This window comes from Amblyraja radiata, chromosome 10 (genome assembly GCF_010909765.2).
Source record: "Amblyraja radiata isolate CabotCenter1 chromosome 10, sAmbRad1.1.pri, whole genome shotgun sequence".
NCBI lineage: Eukaryota > Metazoa > Chordata > Chondrichthyes > Rajiformes > Rajidae > Amblyraja > Amblyraja radiata.
The window spans coordinates 6,403,142-6,417,346 of NC_045965.1; the positions used below are offsets into that span (position 1 = coordinate 6,403,142).

The 14,205-nt window shown below is 39.7% G+C and overlaps 1 protein-coding gene across 8 annotated transcripts in view; it reads right to left on the reverse strand.

Annotated features, from left to right (window-relative positions):
* Positions 1–14,205, reverse strand: part of ssbp3 (single stranded DNA binding protein 3) — a 172,226-nt gene that overhangs the window by 40,625 nt on the left and 117,396 nt on the right. For 4 of the 8 annotated variants that reach the window (XM_033027917.1, XM_033027921.1, XM_033027918.1 and 1 more), the window contains exons 5-6: positions 11,363–11,449; positions 1,467–1,547 (exon numbers count right to left, since the gene is read on the reverse strand). In XM_033027917.1, coding sequence (XP_032883808.1) covers positions 1,467–1,547; positions 11,363–11,449 — 168 coding nt within the window. The remainder of the gene's footprint in view (positions 1–1,466; positions 1,548–11,362; positions 11,450–14,205) is intronic. The other 4 variants (XM_033027924.1, XM_033027922.1, XM_033027923.1 and 1 more) reach the window with 1 other exon arrangement.

A 14,205-nucleotide genomic window follows, 5' to 3' on the forward strand; every position in this document is an offset into this window, starting at 1 on the left:
TCTTTAAATGCACAAGTGGAAAGGGAAGGACAATCTAAAATAATTATTCTGCCTTTGTTTGGGTATCACTGAATGCCTTATGGAGCAGCACCAGCCCAATGCAATGTGGGTTGAGAGGAAATTTATTAATATGTAAAGCTGTTATTTTAGAATAAAATTGTATGTACACTTTATAAGGCATTAAATAGGAACCTTAACAAAACAAACTGGAATCACATACATGTTGCTGGAGGTATCATCGTTTTTTAAATAGTTTCTCATCTGACTTGTGTTTAAACAATTCAAAACACGAGTAAAATGCAACATTTGTAGACAGTGATCTTGTTACTGCCAAGAATCTCAGTGATTGAGAACTCAATGGCAACATTCAATGGGACTCAACACTGCAGATAACGTGGTATACTCATGCAAACAGGGTACTGTACATTTAATACATGGAGAGACAGACAAATACAGACAAAACAAAATCACCAAAAACATAACCAACACGTCCAATTTTGAACCACACACTGAAATAAATGAAAATGCTCACAGACCCAGTATCAGGGCAGTGAACTATGCACTAAGCCAAGTAGGTTTAGAAGTATTTACAATCAAGGAAAGACATATTATGAAAAGGCCAATCTGGTTATCCCTTGAGTGAACCTTCTTAATCCCCATGGATCATGTACGTTTGAATATCAAGCCACCAAACTACCTTACTAAGTTTCCAAATAAAAACTAATTAGTCCTGCCATCTGAAGTTGCACATATTCCAAAAATGCTAGAATGTCAATTAAATTAATTTATGACATTGAGTTTCAGACAAGGGTTTTTCACCTCACCTAGTGGATGCATGCTCTATATGGGTTGGAATTGAACCATGTGAACCAGGAGGTACAAGGTTCAGCTTCGGTTCAATGCCAAATTGTCCCAAGTCAGGGCAAAGCCCAAGGTGCTATTGACTTCAGTGGATCTGGACTTGAAAGGTAAATGCTGTGGGATGGGTGGTGGTTTCAAGGAATGGGGCAAGGAAACAATCAACTTGGGTTCCTCTTCCTGTTCACCATCCATCGACTCCTACGGACAAATGCACATGTGTCTGTGTGAATGGCAGGACAAGACTGGGCTGGGCTTGGCTGTGATGGCTTGCGTGCCGAAAGTCTCCTTGTATTCACTGACAAGGATCACCTCTAAAATATGGCCATGGCCCAAGAGGGCAGCCGGACCACAGCCCATCTTTGGGAGAGGTCAGAAGAGCGCTAGGAAAAGAAAAATAATTTAAATAAGTAACCGTGTACTGAACAGAAGCCAAAACCAAATCTATTAAAAATTGAATAAAGGCCTAGACGGAAGCTTCACTGCTGGGGACAACCTGGAGTTTTGTACATAAAAGAAAAACAAGCAAAGTCAAATCATTAGTCAAATGTAGAAATTCTTGCCCCTTTTTGAATTGAAGAACCCAAGCGACTGCATCCGCTCTTTACCTGATTGTGGGGTCCCATCATGTTGTTAGGATTGTGAGGAGGCGGCTGTGTATGTGGCGAGGGTTGAGAACCTGGGGGTCCCTGCGAGAGGTTAGAGAGCAGAGGAGGGGGGTTACAGCGTCAGTGCATCAAGTTGCAGGAGGCTCGGAGAATTGTAGAGCCATTCAAAAAAAAAAGATTTTTTTTTAAAGTATCACAGCTGTTGCAGACCTGCCATGTTTGTGCTTTCAACAAGTGTTAGTCTCTAGGCTGCTGCCAGCAACAATGTCGTTTGTTACCACGAGCAATTTTCTTAATTAACAGACATTAATTAGTCATTTAGCAATTCTGCAAAGCAGCTTTACCAAACATGAGTACCACTGTGATAAATAGTACTGATTAGAGGGTGCCCTAATTAACAGCAACGAGCAAGAGAGAAAATGAAATTACGCAAATTAAAAGGGAGTGGAAGTTAATGAAGCTGGAATGCATTTGCACCTGTAGTTCTTTTGTGTTGGTGAGAACAGAACACACTACAGAATTTACATCTCATCATTTCATTAAAGGATTCAAGGCAAAACACTGTAAATAAAGCTTTTGAACCAATTAGTTTGATACTGAGCCAACCATTTCCATTTCTAGATTTAGGAGAAGAAGCTTCTCTAACTCCTTGTAATCATTACCAGTTCTCCGTGTCACTGAATTCTCCATTTCAGGTTTCACAGGAAACTGAAGAGGGGAGAAACTAAACTCACAGCACAGATGAGGAGGGGAAGAGGCCAGGACAAGGCGGAGGAGGACCTTACGTGAAAGTACTCCTCCAACATGTCCATTGATTAATCAGATAGATTTAGTTCTGTAACAAAACATAATGCAACACTACATCATCAATTTTTAACATTTCAGTATAGGTATCAAATTTCAGATTTAAATGGCTAGTTAAAAGTGAAACTCGCGAAGATCCATCACCTCCAACAATCTAATCAAAACTGCACCACCACACGCTGTCTCAGTCAGAAACACTCTGATAATTAACCACCCCGAGGAAGGAATCTCCTCCTCTTCCCCTGAAGGCTTCAGCTTTTCCTGGGAATGCAGTTGGATTAAGCACCAATAGGACTTCTCAAGCCGGACATGGTATTCAATTAAAGAGGCATAACAACAAAACTCTGCACTGTCTCGTCCGTTAGTCCCATCTGGACTTCCTGCATTCCACAAAAGTCCTGATTTTATTTTATTATTTTACCTACAATCCATCCTCATCCCTGCTGCAGTGTAACATTGAAATTATGTTTCAGTTGAGGTCTAATACTGGGAAACAAACAAACTTTGGACAGAATAAGCCATAATCTTGACATGTCTGCCTCAGCAACACAAGAGACAATCCATTAATTCACTAAGCCAGCTCTTTTTTCCAAAACTACAGTTGCGAGAAAGCCAACCTTGTCAACCCCAGTATAATAATGGAAGGGACCCTGCCAAAGTAAGCACAAAACAGAAGTCTTTCCACAAAATTTGAGTTAATATGGACTGAAAAAATCTGAATGCCAAAACATTTAAAACACTAATTCCACCAAGCTAGATTGGTTTGATCTGTTAAATCTGACCTGAAGAACGTGTTCAAATAGAAATTTTTGTTTCCCTTCAGATTTTCTGTAACATTTCACTATATTCTACAACTTTTATGATAATTTCTCCATTACCTGAAATATATCCTCCCAGTCAAAATACTCAAGCTAGCTTTACACTGCACAGAAGCTCAAATAAACATCACAATTTGTTTGCAGGAACTACTGTAACACAACTGTTTTTGCTGCAAACACACATACACCCATCAATGCTCTACCAAGAAATTCTAGATCTCACAAAACCTCCCAGTTGGCAGTACCTTTTCAAAGGAGGAATCAAATCCTTGCAGCAACTGCAACTCCTTGGACTAATGTTTCTGATAGATATATTCTGGACAATGTCGTGGCAGATGCAGCATTAATATAAACACGCAACCACTCCTCCCAGGTTAAGCTGCAAGGGTCGAAGGGGCCTGGCAGTCTGCATGACGAAAGCATTTTAAAACTGTGGCTGTCCACTGCATCTGAAAACACTGCGCACTGCACCTCAATATTCCTATTGTAACTAAGAAACAGGATGCATACGAGACAAGCAGATTAAGGAGGAATCTTATTTGGTTTCACATTACAGAAATATTCTGAGAACATAAATGGAGTGCAATCTGTTGGTTTAAAATCTTAGTCATGTTTTTTTTTTTACATGTGCGATCAACTCTCCAGTTCATTATATTTGCATGGTAGTCACTATTGTGGAGGAGAGGGAGGGGAACAAGAGCTCAGAAGATCAGGGAGGAAGAGAAAAAGTGTGTATGGTTAGAATTATATTTAGACCTAATCAAGAACAGGAATAATGTGTGACCGTCATCTATTTTAAAATCAGCTTAAAATCTAATTTCAAACAAAATATCGCACAATACACATCAAATCCAACATGTAGCACAATGTACATATAGCCCTGCACACAAATAACCAGCATGTACAATGTAGACAGAGCTCTGCACAGAATACCCAACAGACAACACAATGTACACATAGTCCTGCATTTGCAGTACTAATCTGACTTAAATATATCTGCTCCTTCATAAATTGCATTACTGTAAAGGTGAGGGTCCAATGTCAGGTAAATTTGCCCCAAAGCATAGTTAATATATATATATTGCTGGTGACAGATCTTCATACAGACATTTTTTTCATTGGGATATCCTTTCACATTTAAGCAGCAGTTTATCCTGAAGGATAAGAATCCAGATTTTGGATGAAGCGGTGCAAAATTGTATTTGGCAGTTTTACTTTGATGATAAAGTCTAATTGCAATGTGTACACTTGCAGGAAGCTTGCCCAACCAGTTATGGATCAGGTCTATTGTATCAAGACCAGCATCCAGGGCTTTCTGATCTCGTGAGGTCTCAATTGTTACGTTGGCAGTGACTGGGAATTAAAAAAAAAAAACATGGATGTATACGATTGATAGAAATTGCAAAGCGTATGTGGGACTGTGGAATAGTACATCTTTTGAAGTTGACAACTGAACAGTCACATTCGTTTAGGAAGGAACTGCTGATGCCGGTTTACACTGAAGATAGACACAATATGCTAGAGTAACTCAGCGGGACAGGCAACATCTCTGGTCACGTTACTTTACTGGGTGCGATGTTTACACAGTAATCCATCCAACACTTCTCAAAAGTCATCAAAAAAATTCTACCTGCACACAAGATTTTTACTGTCTACTGTTGTGAAAGCCCTACACAATTTTAGATTATGTTTCTATTGTTCACTTCTTAAAAACACGTTACAAAAACATTAGGGGGCAGTGTTGGCACACAATCCTCACTGCTTTGTTATTCAAGACGCTGCAGGCTAACTGCTGGTACATAGCAAACACAGCAGTGGACATTGATTTATGAGCAACTTTCCATTTCATCAGTGGTAGTTCAAACTCTACATGGCTAGTTTTTGTAGAAAAGTAACGCTGATTGCTGCAGCCCAAAAGTTTCCGATTTCAGGTATAAAAGATAAACATCTTCCATGAATTCCAAATCAAAAACTATACCTTTAATCGAAGATTTTTCTTCATAAAGAATCATTCTTCACAAAAGAAGCGAGACAAAGTGATCACACCAACCTAGCAAGTTTGCACCAAAAAAAAACAGGCGGCAAGATAATTCAAAGTAGGGAATGCTACAACTTACCATTTACTTAGTTTGAGTGGGTGGGGTGGAATGGGCAAGGGAAAGAGGAAGTCAACATGGATTTTAGTTCTGATCATTTAGAGATGGAATTAAACTGTTGGATGATGTATCTATGCAACAAAGGTATTAGCTGAAATCAAATGGTCTGCAACGCCAGCGTGTGGTTGAATGGCCAGCCAATTCTGATTATCTGAACTTATTAATGTTCTTTTAAGTGAAGTGATACAGGACAGCCCAGTTTAGAGATACAGTGTGGGAACAGGTCCTTTGGCCCACTGAGTCCACGGCAACCAACAATTACCCGTGCACTAGGTCTATCCTACACACTGGGGACAAGTCATGGAAGCAAATTAACCTTCAAACCTGCACGTCTTTGGAATGTGGGAGGAAACCAGAGCACCCGGAGAAAACCCACACAGTTACGGGGAGAATGTACAAGCTATATACATACAGCACCCATGAAATCCTGGTCTCTGCCTCTAAGGCAACAATTCTACCACTGTGCTGTCCTGTGGCATATGCTGACAGAATGTCAGTGGTGCCAAATTGTAAGAACAGTAACAATTCGGATCTCTCCCATACACGGGTGAAACATCTGTGCCTCTGTTTCTGGTACTAAAAATGTTAAAGATAAAATCTTCAAAAGGCACATCTATCTTTTCAGTGCCCAGAACAGCTCAGAATAAATGCACCACCTTTTGTTGTTTGTTACCCTGACATTCAAAATATCCTTGGTTTGACTCCACACTGACATTATGTCTCGGGTATTCCATTTGCAATGGCCTTGAGGATTAAATTCGCAAGATGCCCTCTTTGACTACTCAAGACCCACAGCAGCAATGAGAACCTACACCAGTGAATGTTCTGTGATTGTGCAGGAAACGCCAACAAGCATCTTCATATGGGAAGGTATTGTAAGAGGACAGAACTATTAAAGATCAGCGTATTCACAAGTAATAACATCCTCATTTTAAAAAGCTTTATTTAAAATTGTTCTCGCTGTAGGAATAATGAGTGCCACATGTAAATTATCCATACTTAACGATAATCTGGTAATGCTGCAGCATCTCCATTGGCAGTCAAATGTAATTGCAATGCCATAATATACATTGAACCCATTACAATTATAGACATAGGAAATTCTAATGGGAAGAGTGGACAGGTAGTATGCAAACACGAGATTTAAACCGTGGGCCAGGGGTAAGTTCACCTAGCTTCATTATTTACTACTAGATATCTTGCCAACATTTATCATCGACTCTCACGCTGATTACCAAAATGCTACCAGTGCTGATCGGATTGTATACTGGTCGCCATCATGATGAGAAACTAAAGTTGCACTCTTTGTTGTACACATTGTTCACCATGCAGTGAGAAACATTGAGATGACATTCATGTGGGAAAAAACCCCCCACTTCTCAAAGTCATTTATGATCACTCTTTTTGCCATATCAGCCAAGGAGAATTCCTCGTAATGTTTCTGGGAACAGTTTTCAGGAAAGTATTCAAAGGCTGAATAGGGAAGCAGCAAATTCCCTTTGTTCCAAGATGCATGCGTACTATTAAACAGTTAAAGACCAAGAGCACAACTGGCCTCCCCTTCAATTGTGACAATAATCATGTTTTATTTAATGTTGAAACACAAATATAGGGAAAACAAAACATACTAAACCAACATGTTTCCCACTTGCTAATTTATGTTTGTCTATAACATTAAAAAAAGACAAAATATTTAATGCACACCAAGAATTCTATTTCACAGTGCGTTACATGTCATTTTGTTGATATTTACTTAATTGTTGCTCTGTCATTTGTTGCAAAGATCTCTAAAAGTTCTAGGCCATTTTCTAAGGGATACAATGCAAAATACAGAATCTGCATTCATATTTAGCACTTCATGCATTCTCGATGTCTCTAAGTTATTTATAACCAATGAAGTACTTTTGAAAAACAAATCCCCTTGAAATGTAGTAATGCCATCCATCCATGGTAGAGCTGCAAGTATTTAATCTCATTTGGACCCTGGAGAATTTTTTTTTCCTGTCCATGATTTCAAGTCCATTAGCTCAAACTTTGAAGAATAATCTCTGCTGGTCCCGGTCTGGGACAAGCAGAGTTTCTGACCCTGTGTGAGACTAATACCTATTTACATATTTCCTGTGCTTGCATAATTAACTTGTCTGCCTGCTGGCTTTGTGATGAATGTCATTTTTCCTTTTCCATTATGTGACCCTATTTAAACTTGGTCTCTGGTGAGTTGACAGCATGTTTGTTATAAAATCCCCTCCTGAGGTTCTGAACGGATGCTCTCCACAACAAGCAACACCTATTACTTTAACCATCGCTGGGCCAATGCAGCTAAAAGCTATACAATGATAACCCCATTCAAATTTTCAATTTACAAGAAAAGCAAGCAATCTTTACCATCCATTCTACTGTAGCCAATGTATATGTTTCACAATCAGTTCAGGTCTTTCCTTCCCCCTTTCTGATTGTCAAAGCCTCAATGAGAGTGAATAGACCTAGCAGAACGAGACTAAAAATCTGAGATTGTTCTTGTTAAACCCAAAGTTAGAACAGGGTTCAAAATTGCAAAATACTTTCATATAGGAAACAGGCAGCTGTTTCGAATTGCAAGCAGAACCTTAATTAGAAGTCTCCGGCTTAAAACCATCAGGGATGCGCTGGATTGTTTTAAATCAACACTGATCTAGATTGTATTGTCCAAAGTGTTCATGAATACTGAATTAATAGTAACTTTCAGAGAGGAATGTGTCGTGAAACTCATGCATGGCTATGGGGTGAGACCCTTTCAAAGAGCCAGCAGATTATCATTCAAGGATGCTGAGGTACAAAAGAATATTGCTGTTTGGACATTTGCTGCTCTGTAATAGCCCATTCGGGAAAGGAACTCCTACAGAGCACTATAAAGTTGATGGAATGCAAGGGTCCTATGTCCAAGCCCACCAGATATGATCATCAAAATGTGCCAACTTCCAACAGACGCCAATAAAGGGTTACCATATTCCTCAGGTTTTATTTCTCCTCCCTACTCCGGGACAGAGATCAGTAACACCACCAGAATCCATTCTAGAATTACCCCGTCTATAAAGCTTTTTCACACCAGACTCAAGACTCATCTACTAACTCAGCTACAATGACAACATAAAACACTGGTAATACTCAGCAGGGTCAGGCTGCATCTGTGGGAAGAGAAACAAAGTTAACGTGTCAGGATCAAACCTGAAACCTGGAAGGTTAACGGTTCTCTTCCCACAGGAACCGCCTGACCTGCTGAGTATTGCCAGCATTTGCTGATCATATTTTAGATTTCCAGCATTCCCATTTTTATTTGTTTTTATAAACTCAGCTACTTGACAACATTTTAGAGCAGTAGTGACCAACAGAAACAAAGCCAACAGGCAACATAATTTTAAAACAATGTAAAACATCCCAAGGCAGTTCTCAGGACCAAATTATGAACAAGTCAGTGCGGAGAACCAATGACAAGTTACCCTAATTTTAAATTAGTGCCTTAAAATATGATGAGAGAGAGGGAGTTAAGGAGAAAATGTCAGAGCTTGGAACCTCTGAGGTGGCTTTGAACGGCAGACCAAGGAATTGGCAGACCATTGCTCAAAGGCCAGAATTGGAGGTGAACATGGGCATGAGATTAGTGGGGCTGGGAAGATAGAATGAGACATGAGGGCAAAGTTAAGATGGAATTTAAAACAAAGTTGAGAATGTTAAAACAGAAGGGCTGACAGACAAGAAGCTGATATCAAAGGAATCAAAGGGTATGGGGACAAGGCTGGGGAATAAGTATAAACTAAGTTGAATAACAGAGCAAGGTTGGAGGGACAAATGGCCAATTCCTAATTGTTGTTACATGACATATGTTCGAAAACATAATAGAAATTTGGGTAAACTCAAACACAGGTTGAGCTAGGGCAAATACTAAATCTAGCAAAATACTCTCAATCCTGATGCCAATTCAACTACGAGTTCCAAATTCAATGAACAAAACTATTTCTTGAAGAAAGCAATCCCTTCTTTTGATTCTATGACTCAATTTGTGGTTGGTACGTAGAAATGGCAGATGATGGTCTGGATTGTAGAGGAATCAATGCAAGAAGTATCTTCTCTTATGATGGATATGCAAATCTTTCCATTCAAGAACACAGAACAGTATTATCTTGGAAAATCTATCCCATTGTCTTCGTATCGGAATTGCAAACCCCTCCCTTTGCTAATGGCTTCGTCCATTTTCCTGGCAAATAACAAAAATGGAATAAGATTGTCTGCAGTCTTTGTTTTCTGTTTAATCTCGAGATGAGCATCACACTGCACATCCATGTTATTGTCAATATCATGTTTCCTGATCTCCATCCTTTCCTCAGCTTGGCTAGCCTATCAAACTCTCACCCTTGCTGCTTGCATCTGTGACAATCACCACTCTTCTGGCCAGCATACTTACCGTAAATTTGATGGAATCTAAAATGTTGCTGCCTCCGTCTAAACATTTGCTAAGCTGGATTCACCATTGACCCAGTGTTGACTGACTTACTCAAAATTAATTTTGAAATTAAACATTCATTTTTTAATTCCTCCATAGCCTTGCCCATCATTATCCCTATAATCTCTTGTGCCATCTGTCCCACTCTAATTTTGGCAATGATCAGCTTTTCACAACTCCATCATTGGAATCTATGTCTTCAGCTGTCAAGGAATCAAGTTCTGAGATGTGCCTTTAAATCTACCTCTCTGACCACTTGCCCCAATTTCATAAGACCCTGGATCAATTTTCTTCAATAATGCTCCTGCAAAATGCTCCTACATTTTCTTGTGTAACGGCGGTGCAGTTAACTGAGCTGCGGTTCCACAACTCCAGGAACCCGGGTTCATTCCTGACCTCAAGGGCCGTCTGTATGGAGCGTGCACATATTTCCTGTGCCCAATTCAGTTTTCTCTGGACGCTCTAGTTTCTTCCCACATGGTCTGATTTCTTCATCCCAAAGATAGCAGGAGCAAAGTTAACAGGCCACTGCAAATTGCCCCTTAGTGTGCAAGTGAGAGGTCGAATCTGAGGGCAATTGTGTGTGTGTGTGTGTGTGTGTGTGTGTGTGTGTGTGTGTGTGTGTGTGTGTGTGTGTGTTCATTGTATTCATGTGTGTATATATTTATATTATGGCATATGGACACACTTATCTGTTTTGTAGTAAATGCCTACTATGTTCTGTGTGCTGAAGCAAAGCAAGAATTTCATTGTCCTATACTGGGACACATGACAATAAACTCACTTGAACTTGAACAATTGATGGGAACGCAAGAAGAAAGAGAGATTATTTAAGATTTTTATCAATGGGTATTTCATTGCCACAGACTCAGTGAGCTGGTCAGTCCTATTTCTATGTGCATGATTCTGACTGATTTTCAGTGTAAAGACCTCTATATTAATACCTTTGGATGTTTCAATGGCAATTGATCTTTGCATGCACTTAATTGGTTGTAAAGGGTTTAGGGGACATTTTGAAATTATAAAGTGTTACCACAGCTTATTTTTTTTAAAGCATTTAATAAAGGAAACACTAATCATTAATAAGATGGCAGGGGCCTCACACTCTGCTTCATCAGCACCATCCCCTGATACAAGACTCCAATGAGGAATTAGTGGACAGAAATCAGATTGTTGTCAGGCTGCCTGCTGGACATCTCAAGCTATTCCAGGCACCTTCAACCAGGCAAATATTTCAGATCTTCAAACAAAACTTACAACGACCAAAGATAAAAATAAGATTAAAAAGCACTGCAAGCAGACCAAAATTTGGATATTGAGAACACTCAACCGAGAAGGAAACTTTGTTTTTCCATCTGCCTGCCATTTTTAGCTGCCCATTTGAATCTCGACTCTCAGCCTACGAAATGTAATGGTGCATGGCTCACCCACTCAATCACAGACACCATAAAACTGGATCAACCGATTGAAGACACTTTGAGTGAGCTTTAAATCACCCATAACTTTCCCCAACCATAGTAAACTCTTCAAAGAAACAAATAACACTTTTTCAGCAAAATAGTATTTTATAACACAAACAGGTTTTGTTAAATCCGGCATAAATGGGACAAAACAATTAGGATAAGACAACTTTTTTGTTACCTGAAAAAATCCCGGAGGAATAGGGCCTGGTACCCCGTCACTGGGTGGAATGTTTCCAAGCACTGGACTTGGTGCCGCTGCTGCACTCTGCAAGAAATAAAACCAACATTCAGGTTCAAACTGTAATTGACAGACTTCACTGTTCCTCTGTTAGCAAAGGTTAGACTTGGTGCGAATCAATTAAATTCAAGATAGACACAAATAGCTGGGGTAACTCAGCGGGTCAGACAACATCTTGAGAGAAAAGGACTAGGTGATGTTTTGGGTCAGGGTCTCAACCCGAAATGTCACCTATTCCTTATCTCTAGACATGCTGTTTGACCCGGTGAGTTACTCCAGCTTTTTGTGTCTATCTTCGGTTTAAACCAGCATCTGCATGGTTTAAACCTTCCTCCACATCAGATCAATTCTGTTCTCTCACACCCAATGCTTTCTATTCACACCTTCCACGTCCTTTCTACTTGGCAACTACATCCTACAATCTTCCCATATTTTCCCCCAGGAGTGTCCCAATTCCTTGGAAATAGTTCTTTGCAGCAGTTTACGTGTCAGCATTCACATTGGAACCCAGCCCTCTATTTGACCTGCAGTACCACAGCTGAATCTAAGCCTGTCCACGTAGGAATTTTCCAATAGGGGGTCACTAGACAGTAATTAAGAGGGAGAGCTGATTTTTATCTGATATCTCAAAACAGGAATGAGTTCAAAATTGGGACATTTATACTCGATATACTCACTGCCACAGTACAAGATCCTCTTACAAGAGAAATAAATCTGTGCCCAATTACCACAATTCCTTTTTGCATGGTTCTGGAAGCTCGTCACAGTCTATGTCACAGTCTTTTCACCTACTAAATTGACTGTTCTCCTCACACACTTGGAAGCTGTTAAACCAAACAGACCCTTTTGTAAGCTCGTTATGCTAGAAACGTGTCCTCTTCTCACCCTCTCTCTTCTTAAAAGTGTAATGTTTCTGTCCTCGCGTTTTATCTACATCTAATGGTGCCGTTTCTCTTCCCAGCAAGCATGGTCCGTGACAAGTTTACATCTCAGCATCTTAAGCCTCAGAACCTAGCAGAACAAGGGTGCAGAAATTCAATGGTTTGTGCCATTATAACTCCCAGTGTGTTTGTTATAGCTCAGTTGGAAAAATATTTGCAAAACACTCCACAAGGTTTTGTCCTAACATGTAAACTCTGTAACACTTCATTAGATGACTCATGCACCAACATGCTTTGTCATTATAGAGTGATACAGTGCAGAAGCAGGCCCCTCAGCACAACTTTCCCACACTGGCCAACATGCCCCAGCTACACTAGTCCCACCTGCATGCGTTTGGTCCATATCCCTCCGAACCTGTCCTATCCATGTACCAGTCTAATTGTTTCTTAATAGTTGGGATAGTCCCAGCCCCAACTACCTCCTCTGGCATCTTGTTCAATACACCCACCACCACCTTATCTTTGGCCTTACAATTTGCTACAGGAAATGGAGGGGGTGTAGCAGTGGTGCAATTAGGGGGCTATGGCCAGACTTGGCATTCACTAATGGATTTTCAGAGCACACGTTACCAGATGGAACACGAGGTAGTATCATGTCTTTTGTACTGAGCTGTTTAGAAATTGTTTCTAACCAAGTTGCTGATATACAATTACCCTCACATTTCATATTAAGAACAGAATGCTAATTGTTCCAAGACAGGACATTATTTGCTGGCAGCGTTATCTTACAGTTGAGATATTTTGAACCTCAATTGGTTTTTTATTAAATAAAACTAAGCTAGTCAGCAGTACTGTTCTTTTATAAGAATTGATTGTAGTAAATATCGCACATTCTGATTCTTATCCAATTCGGCTCTATTTAGAGTCAACACATTTACATCCTTAACATTAACTCCAATATTATTTAATGATTCATTTGATATGTAATCATTTTATTTATTTATTTATTTTTTAAACTTACTACGGCTTGGGTCTTGTTTAAAGAGTGAATGGTATTTTCTTCTTCAAAGTAAACAGAGCTAACCCATAGAGAGTAAATGAATGACCCAGACTTGCAGCTACAATGAAGCTGTCAGCATTCACTATTCTTATTTGCAATTAAAAGTACAACATCCCAAATATGCAATTAAGATGGCGAAATCCAGAAATTGTTGTCCCTGATTTCCTGCTCCTTCACCAGCATGCATTGTTTTGAGACCATTTCCAACAGGATCTTCAGAAATCGGTGTGAGAACCACAGATGGTTACCAACTATTCCAGTGAACTACCCTGATTTGTAACAAGTGCTGGAAGCAAGTTTCTAAACTGCCACCCAAGCCACAGCAATTAAATAACTTCAGTAACCCCAATAACTAAATTTACATGTAATTTTTAATTTAATTTAAAAACAATGGCTTTTAAAATGCTCATTTTTACGTTTAAATTTCAACCGTTTCACACCAAAAATGTGCCAATCGTTATTTTTGCACACCACAAAATGTTTAAAATATTACTAAAATTTAGCTTTTTACTTCTCACTTGTTGCGAAAATTCATTGGTGCAGTTGCCCTTTCAGCAGGTTGATGGGCATTCCCCCCCCCCCTCCCCCTCCCCCTCCCCCCAGGATTCAAGGCTCACTGCAAATAGTGCTTGGCATGCAAAGTATTAGATCGTAATAGCAGATTTCTAGGTCAGTGACGATTGATTTATCGCTTACCTGCGGAATGCAATATGCAGACCAAAATTCATAGAAATAATCACCAAGAAAATGAAGAAAAATTGGAATGTGGTGGTAGAGCAGAGAAGAAAACAGGATTTAGAATGGCAAAGACTAAAGTCTGAAGAAGGGTCTCAACCCAAAAC